General features: G+C 38.3%; 1 protein-coding gene across 3 annotated transcripts in view; it reads right to left on the bottom strand.

Annotated features, from left to right (window-relative positions):
- Nucleotides 1-23,833, bottom strand: part of ARHGAP42 (Rho GTPase activating protein 42) — a 313,165-nt gene extending 289,332 nt beyond the window's left edge. The window contains exon 1 of one of the 3 annotated variants that reach the window (XM_049620615.1): nucleotides 23,738-23,833. Coding sequence is in view for 2 of the 3 variants with exons in the window: in XM_049620604.1 (XP_049476561.1) it covers nucleotides 22,463-22,616 (154 nt within the window). In the remaining variant the exon portion in view is untranslated. Of the gene's footprint in view, nucleotides 1-22,462; nucleotides 23,341-23,737 lie in introns of those variants that run through there. The other 2 variants (XM_049620604.1, XM_049620596.1) reach the window with 2 other exon arrangements.
- Between the last annotated feature and the right edge of the window lie 1,457 nt (nucleotides 23,834-25,290).

Below are 25,290 nucleotides of genomic sequence, written 5' to 3'. Positions count from 1 at the left end.
CATTGAGATATCACTGTACACTGGTCAGAATGGCTAAAATGAATAACTGAGGAAACAACAGATGTTGGTGAGGATGTGGAGAAATGAGAACCCTCTTGCACTGTTGGTGGAAATGCAAACTGGTGCAGCCGCTCTGGAAAGCAGCATGGAGGTTCCTCAAAAAATTAAAAACAGAACTACCCTACGACCCAGCAATAGCACTACTTGGAATTTATTCAAAGGATACAGGAGTGCTGATTCATAGGGGTACTTGTACCCCTATGTTTATAGCAGCGCTTTCAACAATAGCCAGATCCTGGAAAGGGCCCAAATGTCCATCAACTGGTGAATGTATAAAGATGTGGTTTATATATACAACAGAATACTGCTTGGCAATGAGAAAGAATGAAATCCTGCCATTTACAACAACATAGATGGAACTGGAGGGTATTATGCTAAGTGAATTAAGTCAGTCTGAGAAAGACAGATATCACAGTTTTCATGCATGTGGAACTTGAGAAACTTAACAGAAGACCATGGGGTAAGGGAAGGGGAAAAATAATTTCAAACAGAGAGGGAGGCAAACCCGTAAGAGACTGTTAAATACAGATAATAAACTGAGGGTTGATGGGGGCGGGGGCAGGTGAGACGGGAAAATGGGCGATGGGCATTGAGGAGGGCACTTCTTGGGATGAGCACTGGGTGTAGTATGTAAGCAATAAATCATGGGACTTTACCCCCGAAACCAAGAGCACACTGTATACACTGTATGTTAGCTAACTTGACAATAAATTATGTTTTCAAAAAAAATTAAAAAATTGAAAAATATAATACAAAAAAATAAATAAATAAACTATCTCAGAAAAAAAAAGAACGAGATAAACCTCCTTCTTGACCTCAATGTCAGTTGCTAGATAACAGCAGCTATGACCACTTTCAAGAGCTATTTACACTGGAGTTGACCAGTACCCATTTTGAAGAGCTTCACAAGACCCACAGGATGTGCAACTTGCCAAGAACTCTGCGTGCAACCTCAAAATGTATCTGTGGCACCAGAGAATTGCTCTTCCCCAGTGCATCTGCCCACTTACCTCCCCAAAGAAAACATAATCAGGCCTCACCACATATATGCTAGACAGATACAACTTCACTCATTAAATAGAGTACTTTTTTCTTTTTTGTATTTTTTATAAAAACATTGTGATTTGTTTTTAGATTTTTGACCATGACTCACAATAAGAACTATATTTTACAACCCAACATTATCTTCTCATCCATGTGTACTCAGAAAACAGAAATAAGTTTCATTAAATAGTATTTTCGCTCAAAATATTCAATACACTGTGCTGTTTTATTTCTTCTATTTTTTCCTAATACTAGTATAACTCACAAAATTCTCAATTTTAAGAAACCTCAAGGATCACCACCCACAGAATGATAAGCATTGGAGCAGGTGAATATATAATATTCTACATGACTGAATTTGAGTACCAGGATAACACTCAGGGCAGTTCACATGAAGAGTAAACACTAAATCTATGTCAAGCTCAAATTATTTTTCCTTCTCTACTTGTATGAAACAAAACCAAGACTACTTATCCATGGTTTCTTTTTTTGAACTTGTCCTCTACATAACCCAGAATCATTCTCAGATGATAAATGTTTTTTTTTTAATTTTTTAAATGTTTTTATTTATTTTTGAGACAGACAGAGACAGAGCATGAGCAGGGGAAAGGCAAAGAAAGGGGGAGACACAGAATCTGAAGAGGGCTCCAGGCTCTAAGCTGTTAGCACAGAGCCCGACGCAGGGCTTGAACTCACAGAGTGTGAGACCATGACCTGAGCTGAAGTCAGACGCTTAACCGACTGAGCCACCCAGGTGCCCCTCAGATGATAAATGTTTAATGATATGTGTTATTCAAAGGTGGCTAAGCTGCTGAATTCCCCCCAATGAATACTTAATTCTGTAGCTCTACATTCCTCAAGAGCTCATCTTGGAATGATACCCACTGTTTTTCTCTTTGCTTATTTTTAATATTTCTTTTTGCTCCTGTCAACACATTCATTCCCAAAATAACCTTGAGATGGCTTTAAAAAAGAGTGAGGGAGGGGAACTTTCTTATCCTTCCTGAAATTTCTCACAAGACTTCTCTTATAAAAAAAATAATAATTAAAATAACCTCTTTATTTTTTGCAGATTTACCTCCATGAAAACAAAACTTCTTGCTAAATTTCTACTTTTTGGTGCAATTTTATGATGAAACTCAAGTCACTTTCTAATAACATTATCTTACCCCAATGAAACATGCTTTAACCCTAAAGGACATAAAAGCATACGAATACAGTTCTATTTCACATAATAGACATGAGAGTAAGCCAGGAGAAAAACAACTGATACTTTAGAAATCAATAATTAGTAAATTCACTGACTAGAAAACTTCCCTTGGCTTATTTCTTGAGTTAAGGACTCAACTTCATTATCTTCATTAATTACCTACATACAGCATTTATTTGACCCAGGAACCATTAACTTTTTCCATTTACTTATTTATAATTAAATTCTGGTGTTGTGATTATCAAAGCTTAAAAACATCCTTTGCAATGAACCACCAACAGGTTTTTTTGTTTTTTTTGTTTTTTTTCAAAAATGAATTTTTATTGTGTGGAAAACCATGCTTACTGTTGGTGTCCTGGCAGTCAAAGCATGGTACGTCTCCTAGATCTGGTCACTCAAGTGTCTCTGTTGATATTCTGTCCTCCTCACCTCCCCAAGGACTGAGTTGCTTGAACATCTTCATTGCTATAGCTTAATCCTTTATTTTTGCACTTGATATTTGATAATGAAATTTTATAAACTCTTCTTTTTTTTTTTGCATTTTTTTTCAATATATGAAATTTATTGTCAAATTGGTTTCCATACAACACCCAGTGCTCATCCCAAAAGGTGCCCTCCTCAATACCCATCACCCACCCTCCCCTCCCTCCCACCCCCCCATCAAATAGACCTACCCTATGACCCACCAACAGGTTTTAACTAAAATGTACACACTGGTATGTGCTGATCATGACCCATACTCAACATGTAATGACTCCACACCACCCACAGACCTGACATAATTCAAGAAACAGAAACCACAGTAAATCGAAATATAGGATAGTTACAGGTACCCATGAAGCTTACATCTAGTGTATGTACTCTGTTAGTTCAGGTTAACTTTCAAAGACATTTACAGTACCCCTTTCCTAGTTCCCTTATCATTTCTTGTATGTTGACTGCTTTATTTAATAGAAAAAAATCATTTTGTCGTCTCTGTCACAGGGTAATTCATGTCTGTTTCAGTGCTTTTGCCCATGCTATCCCATACTGCTAGACTCTCTTCCTGCACTCATCCACATATCTGTGTTCTGTTTGGTTTGTAAGCCTTTCAAGAACAGGAATTACTGCTTCCTGACTCTTATAAGTTCCCTAACAACTGTTATAGAGGTTGTATTTTTCCTGGTAGATACTACATTAAGTCCTACTGACATTTAGCTTTCCTTGCATTGGTATTTTGTTATCCCTTTCATGATGGTTTAAAAAAAAAAAAGAAAGAAACTTTTAAAAGTGGCCAGCAGTAGTAAAAATGAGAAAGTGATTAACTAGTAAATCAGAATAAACATATACCTAGAGTCATAAGGAAACACACTGCTTATTCTTGTTACCATCTTCAGATAAACATGTTCCCAAACAAGAAGTTATGTAGAACAGAAAATGGAATGGTGAGGCAGATTCCCCTCAAAGGCATATTATTACTTCTACCATGGTTTCATCTTGTCCCAGCCCCATACATTTATGGACAGAAAAAGGAAAGTTAGTTCCCCTATTCTCCAACTGGAGATAAGAGTTAACAGAGTGTGGTGCCTGGGTGGCTCAGCCGGTTGAGGGTCTGACTCTTGATTTCAGCTCAGGTCATGATCCAGGGTTGTGGGATCAAGCCCTGTGTCAGGCTCCACACTGAATGTGGAGCCTGCTTGAGATCCTTTCTCTTTCTCTCTCTCTTTCTCTCTCTCTCTCTCTCTTTCTCTCGCTCTCTCTCTCCCCCACTCCCCCTATCCCAACTCACACTCACTCTCTCACTCTCCATCCCTCTCTCTCTTAAAAAAAAAAAAGAGTTAACAAGATTGCACAAGGATATAATTAATTTGGGATCCAATGTCAAAGCTAAGTAAGAATTCTTTACGTCTGTCTGCTATAGTTCAACTTGACCAGGAAAAAAAATCTGAAAATCCTAGCCAGGTATCTCTTCTTTCATGTTTACTACCTTTTCATCAAGCCCAAGAACCATCTCCAGATGTCAGAGGGGTGGCTGTCACACCTACTCACCAAAATTCCTTTCACACTGTAATTTTCAATGTCCTTCTCTACTGGTAGTGGAAGAAAGATAAATGACCCCATCAGCTTTGGAAGTAGAGGTTAGTGGAAATGTCTGCTTCAAATGGCAGTAAATTATGTCAAATATCATATGCACAACAGCACATACAATAATCTGTAAGTTTTATATATAAATGGATATAGAATTCATTTCACTTTTCATCATTTGATGATGTTTTTATAAAGTTTAGCAGATTTAGGGATATGAAATGCCATTAATAAAAACTTTCACATTGTGGCATTTAAAACCTGACTTCACAGGTAAATACATTTTAATCCTGTTTAAGCAAACATTTCAGTTGTTAGATCATTTAAAACCTTTGCTAAAAAGATTCTGCCCATTAACACAAAAACAGGATTTCAGAAATATTTGCATCACTATGCCCACTATGGTTAGTCATGATTTAAATAACAGAAAACACAGGATACTAATACCATATTGCAAAACCATATCTGTTCAGAGCGGCCAGACAGAGCCCATTAGCCAAAATTCTTGCCTTAGATTATCCTTTCTTTTTCATTAAAAAAAAGAGTAGATACGACACTTGTGACATAACAATTTTGTTAGAAAGAATGACTAATAAATAAAATTCAAGCCATGCTAAAAATACAAACCCATGGGTTACCAAAATAAACAGAATGCAACAAATATGCTCACATTTAAGCTTGGCATGGAAAGGCAATGAATACAACAGATCACTTAGAGTAATACTTCCAAAGGAACATATTTTTGCAGATTCCCTAAAGAAATCCCTAAAGTATAGCCAATAAATATCTGATGTCTTATTATACCAAATTCCTCTCAGCTAAATGCTTTACAATTTTCAAATATTTTTTAGCAGAAATTAAAGAGAAATCCTATTATCATTTTTTTGGATCTTTTACTTTAGAATGTTCCTAGCACAATGTTTGATCTTATAAAAGAATGGATTCAATTACCATAATAAATTTGTGCGTCAAAGAAAGTGATCCTCAAATTAAAGCAGAGGCAACAGCCTCAAAAAGAGCCAAGACCTCACTCCAGGCTGTGTATTGGGTCACATGGTCAGGATCTATGCCCAGGTTGGTCTAACTGATGCCCAGTCTTACCACATAGTAACTCCCATTTCATGATCTGAGTCTCAAGCTTTCCCCTTTTAGCCCTCACTTGTCTGCCATCAATATGTTACCTCAAAGACAGTAAGATCATATTTTCACAGGACATTCATTTGCATCTAATAATTCACAAAACATTAAAAAAGAAATTAAACCCACTACAGGTGAGTTCTCCTGGACAACAGGAGAACGACAACCTTATAGTATTAATACTAGTTATATTTTAACAAAACACCAGGCATAATTAATTTGTCCAATAAAACAGTGTGCTTATCACAAGCAAACAAAACAGCCCAAACCTGGATATGTACATTTTATGATAGCCTCGATATGCCATTTTTAAAAGAATGAAAAGAGAAAGTGCTCAAAGATAACTGTATAAAAGAGAAAGCAAATTAAATAGCCAGAAATTGGAAGATGGGAAAGCAAGTAGGGAAAAGATATGAAGACTATAAATTAAGAAAATCACTATCAAATTATTTACAGAGAATTGTTAACACGTGCCATTCCTAGCAAGGGGAAATGGGTTATAATGAGTGACTCAACTAATCAGGATTTACCCCTGACCTGGAGGAGGTTTAAGTCACAAACATTGTTATAGAAGGGATGAAAGGGCAAAGATGCTGGGTAGGAAATCAGGATTACCTGCTGCAGAAAAGGTACCATAATTGGGATCACTTTTCCAGTGGGTATAAACACTTTAAGGTCCTTGACACATATTACTAATTTACAATGCTATCAGCAGCATACGGAAGGTAAAAGTCTCAGTACACCCTAATTTAAAAAAGGCATTAAAAAATCTTTTAGCTATGTTAATGGATAAAAATGGATACTTTACATTCATTTTCATTTCTCTGACTCCCCATAAAGGGTAACAGCTGTATTTATCATTTGGCTTATCAACTGTCCTGTATCTAGTGTTCACTGATCTGATGACTTCCTAACCACCTTCTTCCCCCATTTATCTTACAGATATTAACCATTTGGTTATGGGTAAATATTCATCACCAACTTACATCTATTAAGAAAATGTTCTCATTGGACAATATGAACACCTACATTCAAGAGGAAGGAAGAGGTGAAAGAAATCTGGAAGACTACAAAGAAAAAGTTGGAAAGTCAATGAAAAGATTGCTAAGGGAACATATATGGCTCCACAGAAGCCCAGGGAGAAGCTTCAGGAAGCAAGGAATGGGATGGTCAAATAAGCAACAGTCCAGTAAAACTATGACCACATATATCCTAAGCTTTAGAATATCTCAGTGTTAAGTTTTCACAAAGTCAACACAGTCATGTATTCAACAGTTACCTGTCAATAAATATGTACCTGACAGAGTACTGAACATAAAGAATGAGACATAGACCATAGTTTAGGAGAACCTGGAATAGGAGTGTGTGCACATGTATAATTTGGAGGGGCTAGTACAATTCAGATAAGTAGAACAAATGGTCAGAAAGAGTCGAAGGCCAAAAGATACCCTAAGGGACTAGTTTCTCCTCTCAGATTAATTTGGTAAGTAACTCCTTTAAAAAACTACATTGTTTATAAAAGATAAAGTGATTTGTAATTCCAAAAGACTAATAACTGAGGACCTGAAAAGAAACATGCACGAACTGACAAACTGTCCACATTAAGAAAAAGAAGCAATCTAAAATGTGTGAGCCTGAAGAAGTTTTAAAAATAGTTGTTTCTGATTTCTAGTTAAGTTCCAGCAGATGCAGCAGCTGCAATCCAACAACAGAGTATGCTAAGGTTCAGCAAACTCTGTGTCACAATATATACAGCAGAGGCTTCATCTCAGAATAACAGATGAATGCAAATTTTAGGCAGGGAAATTTCTTTAAAAGATGAAAGTCTTATTCCATCACATAGCTGATACATGATCCAATTTCCTTTGGGTGAACTGTAGCAAAGTGCAGATGTTTCCTTACTCAATATGTAACCTACTCTGGTTTTACTTACATTTCAAATGTAGACTGCTTTAAATTACTTACACATAAATATCACCTTCAATCTGAGCACTTTTGGTCATAGATACGCTAATAGTAAAAAAAATGAAGCAAGAAAAATATTTGAAATAATGGTATAAATTTATATATAAATATATAATGGTATACATATTATGACTGTATTTATATTTTTAAGTGTGTTCATATAGACATGGAAAGCTAAATAAAGTTTATCATCATGAAAGGCATTTTAAATATTTTTTAACACTGAGGTTATTTCATTTTATCTATTAAAAAAAATACACCATGATTGGGGCGCCTAGGTGGCTCAGTCAGTTGAGCGTCCGACTTCAGTTCAGGTCATGATCTCACAGATCATGAGTTCGAGCCCCGCGTCAGGCTCTGTGCTGACAGCTCAGAGCCTGGAGCCAGCTTCGGATTCTGTGTCTCCCTCTCTCTCTGCCCCTCCCTCGCTCATGCTCTGACACTCTCTCTCTCTCTCTCTCTCTCTCTCTCTCTCTCTCAAAAATAAACACTCAAAAAACTTTTAAAAAAATACACCATGATTATAATAGCAACCATATGCTAAGTACAGTTTACAGTAACTGTGAAACCCTCATGAAAAAGTAGGTATTATTATTATTATTATTATTATTATCCCCATTGTGAAATGAGGAAACCAGAGTTTAAGAAAGAGACAGACTTACTAGGGCCACTTGTGTGTGTGTGTGTGTGTGTGTGTGTGTGTGTAAAAAGTGAAGAATGGAAGAATGAAGAATGGACATATTCACATTCTCATATGAGATCCCTATGCTGTGTTGACTGCTATGCACAAGGTGACATGCGCAAGTTACCCTTGGTTACAGAGAAAGGTTATCTGAAGAAATAAAAGGTATACAAGGTACCTTCTAGGTCTTAGCACCAAGTAGTAACAACACACACACTATACAGTATCACCAGGTTGCCCTAAGTAAAGGCAAACCCAGAAGAGCTGGACCTCTGTTCTGTACTTCCAAGGTCTAGAACAGTATCTGACATATATCAAGTGCTAATAAATATGCTGAATGAGGGGCACCTGGATGGCTCAGTCAGTCAAGCATCCGACTCTTGATTTCAATTCAAGTCATGATCTCATGGTTTGTGGGTTCGAGCCCCACATCACGCTCTGTGCTGACAGCACACATAAACTTTAAAATAAATAAATAAATAAATAAATATGCTTAATGAATATGTAAGTCAATGTTCCATTCTCTCTTCTTCACATCTCTCCTGGCCCAACACACTGTGAACTTTGTATTTTCTCCTTTTCTCCTCCCCACTCTTGCCACTCTGCACATATGTAAAAATTGCCATTGCCCTATATTTCCATTATGAGATTTTTAAATACTTACCCAGGTATAATGAAAATTAAAAGAACATGAAATGTTTCCTCCTTAAATATCTACCAAGTGATTCTGTTTTTCTTCAACAAATAAAAAGGTCATATCTGAATTTGCTATGGAAAATTATAACTTTGCCTTAAATATACATTTAACTCTCAAACTGCTTTCTATCATAAACAATGTAATGTAAATGTCTATAAACCTACTAAGTTTCTATACATAAAGGAGTTCCAACATAAAGTTACCATATGACCCAATAATTCCATGCCTAAGGATATATCCAAGAGAATAAAAACATATGTCCACACAAAACAGGTACATGAATGCTTGTAGCATTATCAATAATAGCAATAATAATAAGGAAACACCAAAATGTCCTTCAACTAATAAATGGATAAACAAAATGTGCGGTATAATCATACAATTGAATATTTGGCAATAAAAAGGAATAAAGTACCAATACATACTAAAATATGAATGAGCCTTGAAAACATGCTAAGTGAAAGAAGCCAGTCATAAAAGGCCATAGATTGCATCATTCCATTTACATAAAAATGGTTCAGAAACAAAGTATATTAGTAACAATTGTCAGGAGCTAGGGAAGAGAGATAATGGGTTATGGGGTTTCTTTTAAGGCAATAAAACTATTCTAAAATTAGATACTGGTTCCAAAATATATAAAGAACTCATACAACTTAATAGCAAATAAACGATCTGATTAAAAAATGGGCAGAGGACCTGAATAGACATTTTTCCAAAGACATACAGGCAACAGACATTTGAAAAGGCATTCAACATCACTCATCATCAGGGAAATGCAAATCAAATCCACAATGAGGTGTCATCTCATACCTGTTAAAATGGCTATCATCAAAAAGATAAGAGATAACAAGTGTTGGTAAGGATGTGGAGAAAAGGGAACATTTCTACACTGTTGGCAGGAATATAAATGGTGGAGTCACATGGAAATAGCATGGAGGTTTCTCAAAAAATTAAAAATAGAACTACCATATGATCCAAGAAACCCACTGCTGGGTGTATATCCAAAGAAAATGAAAACAGAATATTGAAGAGCTATCTGTACTAGCATGTCCACTGCAATATTATTCACAATAGTTAAGATATGGAAAAAAGTATCCACCAAAAGATAAATTAATAAAGAAGATGTATATATACAATGGAATATTATTCAGCCATGAGAAAAAAGGAAATCTTGCCATTTGTGACAACTTGGATGGACTGTGAGGGCATTATGCTAAGTAGAATAAGCTAGACAGAGAAGGACAAATACTGTATGGTATCACTTATATGTGGAATCAAAAAAATAAAAATAAAAAATAAAGCAAACTCATAAAAAGAAAGAAGATTGGTAGCTTCCAGGGGCTAGGAGTTAGGAGAAATAGGAGGAGGTTGATGGTAAAGGATACAAATTTCCAGCTATAAGATGAATTAGAGACAAGGATCTAACTTAAAACATAGTAACTATAGTCAATAATACTGTATTATATAATTGAAATTTGCTAAGACAGTCGAACCTAAATGTTCTCACCAAAAAAAAGGATAACTATGTGAGTTGATGGATATGTTCATTAACTAGCTGGCAGGAGTCCATTCACAATGCACAGATAACAAATCACCAATGTGCACATTTTAAGTACGTCACACCTTGGTTCCACATCGTTGTTCAGCCTCTTTCATCCCTCTCTTCAATGGGTGTCACAAAACATCACAGCCAGTCAGCTGTGAATATCCATAGAACTCTAATTTCCATCAGAGCAGTGTCAGGAACCAAGGAAAAAATGGGAAGAAAAGGACATGCACCAGAGTTTAAACCTGGCAAACCTGGAGGCTGTTATTCTCACTCACTCACTCACTCACTGCTACTCCTTGTTCAGGATTAATAACAGTCTCTATTTTCTTTCTGTAACCCCAAAGAGGCTGGCTTTTTCCAGCTCTTCCTTCACTTTGCAAACTGTCCCTGAAGTGTAGGCTCCCCAGGGCAGAGTTCCCCTTAAACTCATAGATCCCTTAAGAAATTGTTTTTGTTGGGGCGCCTGGGTGGCTCGGTCGGTTAAGCGTCCGACTTCGGCTCAGGTCATGATCTCACAGTCTGTGAGAATTAAAATTAAAAAAAAATTTAAAAAAAAAATTGTTTTTGTTGTTGTTTTAAATGATCTGTTTTGTCCTTGTGGTACCATCCAAATATCCTCTCCTGGCGATTCTGACACCAATTCAATAATACTGCCTTTCCTTAACCACCTAGCTAACAGGCTCAATTTAATTATCTCAGGGAGCCAACTGAATCTTCCTCTTCAATTCTTTTGTTTTAAATTTTTTTTTTAACGTTTATTTATTTTTGAGACAGAGAGAGACAGAGCATGAATGGGGGAGGGTCAGAGAGAGGGAGACACAGAATCCGAAACAGGCTCCAGGCTCTGAGCTGTCAGCACAGAGCCCGACGCGGGGCTCGAACCCACGGACCGCGAGATCATGACCTGAGCCGAAGTCGGCCGCTTTAACCGACTGAGCCACCCAGGCGCCCCTTCAATTCTTAATGAAATATCTTTTTTCCCCATAATTCCCTGTCCCCAAAACCTTCCAGCAATGTCCCACCAATCTCATCATTTTCTATTCTCACCAATAACCACTAGGATGATCTCACCTCAAATATAATTACATTTACAAAACATCTGTGTGGCATAAGAAACGCCCTGGAAAGTGCTTTTCTAAGCCACTAGTTGCCTTCCATAGAGAAACCAATGTGAAAAAAATATCTCTCATAGGCAGCTTGGCCTATTTTATTTTTTAAAATTGCCCAGCAATCTATTTCACTTCTGAGAAGTGCAAGTTGTGACAATCATTTAAATAACTTTTATAGACCACTGACCTGAGCCAACAGAAATAAAGCACCAGCAGATACCCATGAAGTCTCAACATCTATACTGCCTATTCATAATCCCTAAATGCCAACCTAATGCTTTCTTGGTTCCCAGACCATAGCAAATACTTGCTTAAAAGAAAAAAGGTAAACCAAAATCATGCCACATCTTATAATCATTTCCTAACAAATAGATTTAATTTGGGAGACAAATAAGCCCATGCTTTAACATTCAACTAAAGCATTTCCACTTTAAAAATCTCATTTCTACAGAATATGGTAATAATGTTGACAAGACCATTATGTGTTACATGTAGTCTTGAAAAAGAAACCAAAATTATTAGGATCACAATGATCCTGCCTAAAACAAATGAAAATAATGTTACATTTTTATATTATTATGCATTATTTCCATGGCCCACACAAAAATCCTAACAGGAAATATAGAGCAAACATTATTCCCATTTTTGATGAAAAAAATAGGTTCTGAGACAAGTAGCTTGTACCAATGCCACTACTTAGTAGCAGCACCAGGACTAGAATAAAGTTGTAATTCCTATTGCTGTCTGCTGTCCCTTGGATTATCCAGTCCCAAAAATCAGTACACCCAAGCTTGAGCAGTTATAAATAAAGCCTGTTGGAAAAAATATTAAAAAGCAAATTTGTGGTCCTCATTCCATGGCTCATTCATTCCAACAGATATTCAAAAACTTCCTCCATATTATTTACTCTTCTTAGTAAAATGAAATTGGTTGATGTTTAGCAACCACTGAGCATCCACAATGTGGTCACAGCTGACAGAATACCGATATCCTTGGCACCTAGAAGTTTGTATTTGAAAGAACAAGTAAAATGTAATAGAGACACACAGGGGGTATGCCATGTGACTGCACAGCCATGAACTGGAGTGACACATCTACAAGCCAAGGAACATCTTGTACTGGCAACACCCAAAGCTAGAGGAGGCAAGGAAAAATCATCCCCTAGAGCACAGCCCTGCTGACACCTTGATTTTGGACTTCTGGCCTCCAGAACTATGAGAGTATAAATGTCTATTGTTTTAAACTAAAAAAAAAAAAAAAAAAAAAAAAAAAAGTGTTATTTCCAAACATAGGCAGAGAAAATCTAATTTACGGTATCTGGGGGCACAAAATTACAGGACTAACTAAATGCCCTAATCTGGCAAGAGTGAAAAACTGGAGTTTAAAAACTGGAGAAGGAAACAGGAAGAGTTAGAAGGACTCAGATATTCCTTTATGAGATGACCAGGTGGATGAGGCTATAAATGAAGAAATGAGAACACAAAGAGAACAAGGTGGAGAGCAAGAAAGAAATTGTTTTGACACACCATTGAGTCTGAGGTCCCTGAAGTACATCCATGTGGTGATATGCTGGTAAAAATCAGGTCCAGAGCTCAGGAAAATGAGGTTAGGGCTAGAGCCCAGGAGGACATGTTAATCACTCAAGGAAAGCAAACAGTAAAAGGGCTAAGAAGGAATCTTTGTATACTATCAACATTTAAGAGAAGGATACAGGAAATAAACTAAAAAAGGAAGATGAATTCAGCAACATCACATACTAAGAAAAATGGTCCAGTAATGGAGCTGGGATCCAGAGGAAGTAATAATTAGTGATGTTAGAAAGGGTCACCTAAAGAAAACCAGGATTGACAAGCAGTCAACACAAGCCTTGAAAAGTCCCTCCCTATTATCGCCTATGTTGACATCATTTTTTCATAAGTACACAGCTTTTCCACATCTTCTGCAAATAGTACAGCCCTAGAAAAGTCACCCCCTATTATCTCTTTTGTTGACAGTTTTTAATGAGAACTATCTTCCTCAAATTTTGCACAACCCAACTTTTACAACAGTTGGAAGGCTACCTTCTTATTCCTTTGATTCTCTAATGTCACATAGTAACTTTTTCATACGAGATACACAAGGCCCAACACAAGTTACAAAACCATAATAAATTCTTTCTCAACCAATTTTAAATTTGCTTCCCCTTGTTTACCTCTCTCACCACTACCACCGCCCCACCGTCCCCTTTTTTGGGCCACATCGTTCATTCAGACGTTGTGAGAAATAAGGAAATTAAATGAAGAAGAGAAAATTCTCACCAAGGCAAAGTAAAATCAATTTACACAGCTTCCATTTGGAAAGGGATAATATACATACTGAATACTCACTTCTATTAGCAGCTTATCACTCTCCTCCACACACAAACATATACCAGTTTTCTAAATTAAATCACCACTTTTACTGTATACTGAAGAGAAAACTGAAGCTGGGTCTTTCATCTGGATAAGCTCCAATTATGTGTTTACACACAAGGGAATACTATTTGGCATGACTTTCATAAACAAGCAGGCAGTATGGCTTTTTAGATTTGTGTGAGGAAACAAAGAAATTCCGCTACTGAGAAATCTGTCTGACTTCCAAATGAAAGGGGTCATAGTGTGTCTACCAACTTTTTCCCAGAGTAAAGCCAAGGTTCATGGAGAACTCTACTAATGTAGCAAGGTTATACATGTGCAGCATTTTTTCTGATTTTTTTTAAATGCCACCTGACATTGAGAACCAATCCAGGATGCTTCCCCATCCTTCACAAAATATAAAGCATTGCCCATTGTAGCTAATATTCACCCACGTCAGATAAACCAACAACACACAAAATGTCATGTTTTGATATTTTTAAAATGCCATTAGGAACAGACCTTTATCATAGAATCTAAATATTGGAACTGAAAAGTCTTAATAATTAATATAAAATAATATGCAAAGATTTCATCAGTCTTATTTTTAGACTTTTCTCAACAGATTCCATAAAAAATTACAATTAAAAGAATTACTCTCAAATGGAAAATTAAAAGTCCTAGGAAAATTAGTACTTTATTTTTCTTTTATGCATGCATACCTCTGCAAGAAAGGAAAAATGCTGAAAAAAACTGGCAGATTATCAGCCACTATAAGCCACCTTACTATTCCACAATTTGTTTTTTCTGAAGCAAATCACAGTCCTCACTGAGAGATATACACGTGTGCTTTGTGGTAATGCTTTCTTCTGTGTTGCAATTGGATTCTTGGTAATAAAACAGAATACTGCAGATATGAACTATGACAAACTCTGATTAACCAAGTATCCCCATTAGATGTAATCTTACAGAGAAGGATCCACATTACCAGAAATATCCAGGCCAAAATTTAAATTCACCTGGCCAGGGGCGCCTGGGTGGCACAGTGGATTAAACGTCTGACTTTGGCTCAGGTCATGATCTCACGGTTAGTGAGTTTGAGCCCCACATCCAGCTCTGCTGTCAGCACAGAGCCTGCTTTGGATCCTCTCTCTTACTCTCCCTCTGCCCCTCCCCCACTCCCTCTCTGTCTCTATCTCAAAAATAAATAAACATATAAATAAATAAATTCACCTGGCCAAAGACAAAACTATTAATATAATTATATTTGTAATGACTGTCCTGCTTTCATCCTGCCCCTTTTCCTTTGCTTTCAAGGGCTATTATGATTAACAAATATGTAAATTTCTACACTTATACTAAGCCCAGCCATTACAACTCAGAGTATGGCAGCTGCAAAAGATGAAGCACAGATTCCATGCACTAGACAGCCAGGTTCTTAGCAAATGGTTTTAATTTTCAGGATGAAAGTCAGCAAGAAACAGGTAGCAAGTCCTCGGCTGATGAAGCCAAATCAACTGGGACACACTGTAAGGATTATTAGATCCTGGGCAGAGGTTCAGCAGGCTGGAGGAAAAAGGAAGGCTGGCCCAGCTGCCAGCTGAAACTGGTGGGTGGCAGGTGGAACTACAGAGGGGACGACACATGCTTAGAAGGCTGAAATGAGTAGAAATTACCATCCAGACAGCAGGGATGGCTGGGGCCAAAAGAGGTGGCAATCACAGCTCTGGCAAGAAACAATTTTCATGAAAGAGATTCAAGACAAAATAAACCCCCTTTCCTCAACCCTTTACCTGTCCATAATAAATATTTCATTGTTGAATATTTAGCAAACATGGCTTAATGGTCTAAATTTTTTAATCTAATATTTCTCTTCATAAATCTGAATAAAATATCTGCCATTTTCTATGTATTCATTACTTAAAATTGCAGTCAGCCCAAAGCAATACTGAATGTAAGCTGTATTATTTTTTTATTTGAGTAATGCTAACATATCACAACCCAATAAACATTGTGCTTTTAAGTTAATAATTCAAAGGATGTTTGTTAAAGCAGCTTTTCAGTGACTTAACATTTTAGTGGTTACCTCAGCTTTCTATACTCTTGGGGTACCTTGATCATAACTGTCAGAGATGGCAGTGTAAAGGTGGTTACTGCTAAGCCATTCTCCCACTAACTCATCCTGTGGCCTCAAACAAGACAGCCCCTCAATTATTACCTGCTGAAAAAGGAAATCCAAGGGAAATAAAGACAATGTAAACGGGTACCCATTAAGTTCATGTTGAGCATCATAAGAGAAGTAAATGGAATTACTCAGCCAGCCCAAATTACTTCCACTTTGATAAGCACCTAGGCTGCCATTTAAATTCACACAAGCGTACTGCTTTTACTTGCAACATCTCTGAAGCAGAACCTGAAAGCACCACATTCCTAATCTACCAGTTCTTAAAATTAATTACAGTTCATTTGAAAGATACAGTTACTTCTGATCATTTAACTCTAATTCTAATGGCTTAAGAACCAAATGAATGGTTGAAGTAATTACACATCCATACCTTTGGTTAGACTGCCCAGCTAAACAAGCAAAACAACCTTAGTGAAAGCCGCAGCAGTGAAGGAGCTCTTGCAGGGTAAACAAGAATCAGCAATGAGTTCCATTTATAAATGGAACCTAGGTACTAGGTACTAAATAAAACCTAGGTACAAGTTTAAATACAAAAAATGGCCAAACAATAGCAATTTTTACTAAAAGCTGAAAGATGACCAAATAAACAGCACATAACTATATAAAGTCTCAAACTTCTTAAACCTGTCTTTTTCCTTTTAACCCCTTCCCTGTGTCACCAAAAACTCTAGTAGTAAGGTGGGCCCAGAACATACACACAAAATAGTGAAGAAACAAGTGAAACCAGGCTAATGTGAGTTTGAGACACACAACAAGCAGAAGGCAGGTATCCCTCACCCTTTTCACAGTCTCAAGGCAGCCTTTGCATCCCTGGTAAACAACTACTTAATCCCCAGATCACAAGTGTACCATAGCAGCGTAATTCAAACTGGGGTCTGGGAACACAGAGGGCAATAAACACCAGAAATTGTGTGCTTCCCTCTTGCTCATGTCCTAATGTTTTCATTAACTGCATATTTTATATCTAAACTTAGGAGCAATCAACCTCTACCACTCAAATAGGTGCCCTTCTTATTTGTGTCATGCATCACGAGTGTCAGGCACTACTCCTTAGGAACAGAGGCAATACAACCACTAAATAAATAGTTTGTGAAAGAGAGGAGGCCATCATCTGGGCAAGCAGTTTTAAGAACTGCAGTTTCAACTGGGAAAAGCAAAGAGAAAATGAATCGTCAACATACAAGACATTATCAGCAATTTTTATACAAGGGGAAATTTCACTTCAGTAAATCATCATCAACCATTAGATTAATTAAATGTAGTTGACAAGCTTTTATATTGGTTTCACATTATTTTATTTAATTCATAAATTGATTTGCTTTTAAGATTGTATGAATAAGCATTAGAATTAGTTTCGTGCTGGGGCGCCTGGGTGGCGCAGTCGGTTAAGCGTCCGACTTCAGCCAGGTCACGATCTCGCGGTCTGTGAGTTCGAGCCCCGCGTCAGGCTCTGGGCTGATGGCGCGGAGCCTGGAGCCTGTTTCCAATTCTGTGTCTCCCTCTCTCTCTGCCCCTCCCCCGTTCATGCTCTGTCTCTCTCTGTCCCAAAAATAAATAAAAAACGTTGAGAATTAGTTTCGTGCTTATATATAACTACCATAATAAATAACTGACTCTAATATTAGAGTCCACTAACTTTTCTTCCCTCTAAAAGAAGCCTAGACATAGAAGTTTGAGAAACATCCAAAATGCAGAGAAGATACCTGGACAATTCCACCTTAAGGCAATGAAAGGAAGCACTGGTAATAAGTTTGTTTCTTAAATTGTTTGTTTTGATCCTTAAATTCCACATGAGTGAAATCATATATCTGTCTTTCTCTGATTTATTTCACTTTGCATTATATCCTCTAGCTCCAACCATGTTGTTGCAAATGGCAAGATTTCATTCTTTTTTGTGGCTTAGTAATATTCCATTATGTACACCACATTAAAGAGAGAGAGAGAGAGAAAAGAGAAACCAAGAAACAGACTCTTAACTAGAGAGAATAAACTGATGGTTGCCAGAGGGGGGAAGGGGCATGTGTGAAACAAGTGATGGGGATTAAAGAGTACTCTTCTCACAATGAGCAGTGAGTAATGTATCAAATTGTTGAATCACTATATTGTACACCTGAAACTAACACTATACGTTAACTATACTGGAATCAAAATTAAAAACTGAAATAAAAAAAAGAGAGAGAGAAAGAAAAAATAAAGAAGGGAAGGCCCCAAGATGCCACAGGGCAAGTGGAGGAAAGAATGTTCATATACTCCCCACCCAATAATTCAATTAAATGAATACAATTCTATTTCTGTCTATCCTTTTTTTCTCTTTTCTGTTTTTGGGAGGAGGGGAAGTCTATTCTTGCAAGGACAAAGCTCACATAAATATCTAAAATTATAAAGTATAAATTAAAGGGGGAATTTATGAGAGAGCCATTTTGAGGTGACCCTTTGAATATGATCTTTAAAAGAAGAAAATCAATAAGCAAAAATAGCCTATGATTTCACAACTCAAATTTTGAGGATGATACCTGTTAAAGGAACAAAGTTCATAGAATAACATTTGATGAAAAGGGTGGAGGATTTTGAGTCACCACATGAACTAAAACCCAATTCTCCAGTATCAAATATTCTCAAGTATTGCTCACCAAATGTCTATGACATATAACAAAACGAACAAATAATTCTAGTGGTAAGATATTTATAGATCTTCCTTCACTATATAGGAAAGGCAGGGCTCAGAGAGGTTAAGTTACTTGCCAATTACTACACAGCATTTGACAGCACCAGAATTTATTTTTTTCTTTTTTTTAAGTTTATTTTGAGAAAGAGAGAGAAAGAGAGAGAGCACGCACAAGTGGGGGAGGGGTAGAGAGAGAGGGAGAGACAGAATCCCAAGCAGGCTCCACACCATCAGCACAGAGCCTGATGTGGGGCTCAAACCCACAAACCATGAGATCATGACCTGAGGCAAGATCAAGAGTCAGACACTTAACCAACTGTGTCACCCAGGCGCCCCTGACAGCACTAGAATTTAAATTCAGGTCTAGGTTAATCCACTTAATTAGCTGTCATCCATTTTCTTAAAGTAGATGTGAATATGAAAAGCAATAATTTTAAGAATGTTAAGTATCTTACTTATGTTATTTAAAACTGAAATCATGTAGTCAAGCAAGGTTTTCCTTTCTTTATAAGGACCCTTTCAAATACTCTACTAAAGAAACTATTAACCTTAAAAATAACACTGCCAGTTATTTTACCAGCGAAAATGGGTTTATTCGGAAGTAAGAGAAATGCAATCCTGGACAAGCAAGCTATCACAAAACCATAGGTAAATCTAGAAAACAGAGAAGAGGAATGTTATTTTATGGAGAAGTTGGAGAAGTTCTGAACCCCTGTTGTCTGTTGTCTATTGGAGAAAAGCACGAGTTCAGAGTGATGGTGCTTTCTCATTGGATGAGTTGCAGGGATAGTAGATTTCTTGTAGGAAATGCAGTGTACATCTTTCCCTGTTGGGGTCTGTAACTGATGATTCTCTCCTGTTGAGATTCTTTTATTAGGGGTCTGTAACTGACAATACTCCTGTAATTGACATTGAATGGTACCTACCAGCCTCCCCTTCTAACATGCTTAGACTGCCTTTGTAGTTTCCCTTCATGTAATTCTCAAAAAAGGTACATCCTGAAGTAAAAATCAAAAAGCATATGAGACTCCTTACCTGGGGCAGCTGGGTGGCTCAGTCGGTTAAGCCTCCAACTTTGGCTTAGGTCATGATCTCTCAGTTCATGAGTTCAAGCCCCACGTTTGGCTCTGTGCTGATAGATCAGAACCTGGAGCCTGCTTTGGAATCTGTGTCTCCCTCTCTCTCTGCCGTTCCCCTGCTCACTCCCTGTCTGTCTCTCAAGAATAAATAAACATTTTTTTAATTAAAAAAAAAAAAAAGCATAAGTGACTCCTACTGAAACAGTTACATATGTATTAGCCAAAAGTCCATGCCAAAATTCTCACCAGAAAAGCTATGAACTAGGATAGAAATAATAGAAGATGCTTAGATGATGACTGTCAGCTCAGGAAGGCTATATTAAGAAACCATTAATTATTAATGAAAATAACAGCAAAGTTCTAAAAATAAAACTGACGTGGATAACGGATACACCTACTGAAACAGTAGGTACAGAGAATGGAAAGGCATAGTTAGGGAAGGTGAAGGCTCCCTAGAGCAGAAAAGAAAAACAGAAGGGACAGAACTGGGGAAAGGAGGGCTTCTTGGTGGATCTGGGATAGAACTATAAGCAGGCTTCAAAGTCCTGTAGGCACACTCTTACCCTAGCTGAGCAGCTTCGGAGAGCTGGCACTTAGCAGCTGCAGCCTAGCCTCACTGCATCCTTCCCAAGGGACAGAAGGTGGCTTGGTGGGAAAAAAAGCAGTGCCATCATGTGACTTCAAGAGTTCCTCTGCTCCAAATCTCTATTTGGCAGCTGATGCTGGGAATTATTTCAACAAGGAATAAAATGTCTTCCTTCCATAATGATATAAATAACCAAATGTTAATTAAAATAATGTACTCTCATCACAAACCTAAGAATTCTAGAAAGACGGCAGGTTGTATATTTAAGCGCTTATGACCAAATGAACAAGACAGGTTCTGCATGTTCAAGGAGCTTACACTGTCATGATTTCCTCACTTATACATGGAAAAACCAACTTATTAAGGATAGGAATCACCTAATTTTTGCAAGACTAGATTAAAAAATCATAATAAAATACATACTATTCCTAGCAAAATAACATGCATTTCAGAGTTTTTATCATAGCTATGGAAGTGTTTTCAATTTTTGAAACACTAAAATTGATCTCCCCAGCAAAATGAGGAGAAAATATCACTTGTAGACCACCTGGCAGCTCCAGCAAGAGTCAGCTTGGCACTTAGCACTCGGAAATGGGGAAACTCTTTCGGAAGAGGCTAAAATGCAAAGATGCTAGTCCTGAAACCTCAACCAGAGTTTGCAAACCAGAAGGAAGGTGAGTTCACATTTGTGTATGTACAGAATGGAAAGAACTGCATATAAGTTATTTTTTTCACAGATCAGTAAATACTGTTACCAGCAGCAGCCTCAAATTCAGAAATTGAATGAATGTGGGTATAAAACATATCCTCTTTACCCTAGTTAAGTAACACAAGTGATAAGTAAATGTTTTGGCATTTGGGATGGTTAAAAAGATTTGGGAGCACCCTTATTTCAAGATATTTTGCTAAGCTCTATTCTTACCATTAATACATGCTTCAAAATACAGCTCAGATGCTAATGTCTCAGTGTTGGGCACACACACATCCCCAACATGTTGTTACTGACCTTTCACGATGATGGTTCCCCTACATTTGTCCTGGGGATTGCTAGATCTCCTAAAAGCTCTCCAACTTATGAAAATACCTCACTCACCCAGTCATCAGAGACCAGATAATTCAGGGCTTCATTTCAGTAGCTAAAACCTTCAGAAGCTTCCATTAAGATGCAAATACTTCCTGGGAAAGGTACAAGTTAAGCCTCATCAGTTACATCACTTCATTTTCTCTAAGAGAAACTGGAGTTAAAACTAAGACTGTCCTAGGTCTTAGTAACTGAAAGTGAAAAACCAGCAGATTCAGGAGGGAGTAAAGAAAATCGGCTGGGAAAAGGAAGTGGGGAAAAATCCCTAATGGCAGTTTTTACTTATATAATCATCAGAAATTCTGGTTGACCTTTAACCATCAACTCTCATCCCCAATGACTCGACCAACATCAGATTTACAATATAAACCAAAAATTAAGACGCAACAAAAAAACTGGTAGAGACTAAATCCACTGGTGCCAGGCTGTCTTCGATCATCTCCATCATCCTCCTAATGACAAAATTGTAAATGTCTATTTTTTTAAAAAGCCAATTCTGTGATTGATTGTGCCCAGTGAAGAGCCACTGATACACATAAGAAATCAGTAATTTTCTTTGAATATCACTAAACTACCTTCATTTTATCCTTAAGACAAACTCTTGAATCCCTCCTTCAGGACTTTTTAAAAAGTGTTCAAATCAGGCATAATAAAATTACAAACAAACAAAAAAGGACCAACAGTCTCCAACATTTTTCAAGGAGCGTTATACAAAAAGAAAACTTTGAACAACTTTCCTCAAGATACACTCCTGTGTCCAGTGGAGGACTTCCCCTTCTCTGTAGACATTACTTAAGTAAAGAACACCTAAGAACAAACTTTGTTGGCCACCAGCAGGGGAGCTCTTCAGCTTTTGTCCTAAACCCATTCAAACAAAAGAAGCCCCGAGTCCTCCATCCCACCCCTCAAATCCGCACCCTGCGGGGACTCGCCACATCCCTGCGCGCCCTCCATCCGCCCCTGCCCGATCCACTTACTCCTCAGCGCCCCAATGAGCAGAGAGCCGTCCTTAATGAGCTCTTTAATGAACTTGTTGGTTCGCTCCAGCTCAATCTCGTGACACTGCAGGCGCTCCCTGAAATCTGGGCTGTCCAAGTAGGAATCGCTGAACTCCAGAGTAGGCAGCCCCATGGCACAGACGCTACCAGTGGCTGCCGGGGCACGTCCCGGCCGGCGGTGAGGGCGGGAACAGCCGGCGACCTCGGCCGGCGCTGAGGACGCACGATCGCGGGGAACAAGCCAAACGCTAGGGGACTGCGCAGAGGAAATGGGCCCCGAGCACCGCGCCGCCTTGCACCCGGCTCCCGGGGCGCGCGGACGCCTCCGGGCTCAGTCTTCTTCCCCTGCGGCGAGGAGTGTGCAGACTCTGGCGGTGGGCCGAGGCGCAGGTCCGCTCAAGTCGTTGTCATCAGAGCGCATCGTCGCTGCGAACAGCTAGGCGGCGGAGGCTCCGGGCCGCGGCCGGAGCAGGAAAGTTATCCCACGGCGAGCACACACTTCCGGCACCTCCACTCTCCTACTCTCTTGACAGTCGTTTGTGCTCTGAGCCACTCTGGACAGGCCAGGGAAGCCCTCCCCCTTGGCGGACGCAGGCTCAGAGAGCTTGCAAATCGGGCCTGGGCTGGGAGACCCTCCTCCAGCCGCCGCACTCCCACCCCGCGCCACCCCGCCTCTTCTCCCAGTCACCCTCGGCCGCCACCCACCCGCCCGCACTTGGCTCATGCGCTGCGCGCGGCTGCGGCGTAGTTGCGCTCACGCCTTCGCCAGGGGCGTCAGCTCTGTCTCCTCCCCGGCACCTGGAGCTGACTAGCTCATGGCAACACTTTGCGGTTCTCCACGCCCCAAAGGATCTCAAACTACCAACGTACCTCCCCTACCCGTCTTTCTCACCACCCGCACCCTAAAATTGCCTGGGAGAGAAACCAACTTTAACTTTCCTTGAAGTTTGGGAAGTCATTTTGAACTCCGGTTGAAGATGGTACTTTTTAGCATTAGTTTAGATTTTATTTCACACGTTTCCACTAAATACGTATAAATTCCAGATTGAAAAGTTTTCCTACCTCTTTCCCACCGCTCACTTCCTTGATCCAAGGAAGTCAGAGTTTTTTATACTGAAAATGAAAAGGTTCATAGGCCTTGGGATGTTCCTTGTTTTTCCAAGTAGTTATGAAGGTGGAAAGATTTTAGACCATCCCCATCCCCCAGATACGCACCTTGGACTGAAGGGCTCCCACTTATAGAAGAATACTTACATCACAATACTATATATTTTGTTGGCACCTGGATGGAATTATCCTACAAGCATGAGGATTTTCAAATTGTTGAAGTTGGCTGGAATTCCAAATGAATAGTAAATTCCTACCAAGAGTCAGTTACCCCTTCTCTGATAGAGGATCACCTAATAAATTCCTGTTCTCTCCAAACCTTGACAGCAAAACAAAGTACTGCCTTACATCCAGTCCTGCCATCATCCATAGTATTTCTGAGAACTCTGTTATTTTTCTTAAGAATCTGCTTTTAATTTCTGTGTTTTCATTGCTCTGTACATTTGAACCATCTGTTTAAAAAACTCTTCTACAGATCATGGGAAAAATTCCATTAATGTACTTTACATTTTTCCCAATTAAGTTTCAGAGACTGTCAAGACTTTTAGTTTCAATTTTCTTTAAAGAAGTACACATGAACATTAAAAACAGTACATAAACATTAAACTAGGATAAGATGATGTAAACAGTGTATTTGATGGCTTTGATTTAAATTCTTCTCAGCCAAAAGGGTGCTTGGGTGGGTTAAATGCCGGACTCTTGATTTTGGCTCAGGTCATGATCTCACAGGTTCTTGAGTTCAAGCCCTCTGTGCTGAGAGTGCAGAGCCTATTTGAATTCTCTCTCTCCCTCTCTCTCTGCCCCTATCCTGCTTAAGCTCTTTCTCAAAATAAATAAATAAACTTCAAACAAATTTTTTAAATAAAATAAATTCTTCTGAGCAAGGAAATTGGACTTAAAAACCTTCCAACCATATTCGTATCATTGTACCTCTAAATATTATCAGAATGTCCAGTCATCACTAGAGCCATTTTAACTCCAGTGTCTAACCTATGTCTGTCAGTTAAATACTCCTCATTTGGGTAGGTGGGGTCAGATGGTGGGCAATAATGCCATTTGTCAGTTAATTGAGTAGCCCAAGCAGTGGGGCTGTTTTTCACCTGAAGCAATTTTATATTCATCACACAGCTTGAAAGACAAAAAAGTCAGGCCAAACAAATATTTTTCTTTCAACTTTTGCCATATTGTTTTTTCAAGCAAGTAAATTCAATGCCAACTGCTGAGATATGAGATAGGATAAAATATAACAATCTCTTCCTGTTTTTCATTAAATAAAATTTCTGTGATTCTTTAAAATGTATCAACAGTCTGAAAAGTAGCATTTAATATATTATTGGATGTCATTTTTCATTTTTTCAAAAGTCTTATATGTCAGGACACATTTATTCTAGATTCTGAGATATGGGTTATCATTTGCCCATTCACGTGTGTAGCTGCATGTTGTATGCCAACTATCTACATTAGTAGAATCTGAGTCAAGAAGTGATTTGTATGAGAAAACAAATAAAGCAAAGCGAAGTACCTGACCTCAAGAAATTCTAGGAATAGAAAACATCAAAAATGAGTACCTATACATTAAGCATAATATGCTGTGTTACAGAGCCTCACACAGATGCTGGACCAATAATGCATCAATGCCATTATTAGTGTTTCCATTCAGGCCCATAACTGCATTTACATGGAATTAAGATTTTTCCTCC

The sequence above is a fragment of the Panthera uncia genome, chromosome D1 (assembly GCF_023721935.1).
Source record: "Panthera uncia isolate 11264 chromosome D1, Puncia_PCG_1.0, whole genome shotgun sequence".
Lineage (NCBI taxonomy): Eukaryota > Metazoa > Chordata > Mammalia > Carnivora > Felidae > Panthera > Panthera uncia.
The sequence above is the reverse complement of the archived record's forward strand: the minus strand, read 5'-3'. Positions and strand labels throughout refer to the sequence as shown.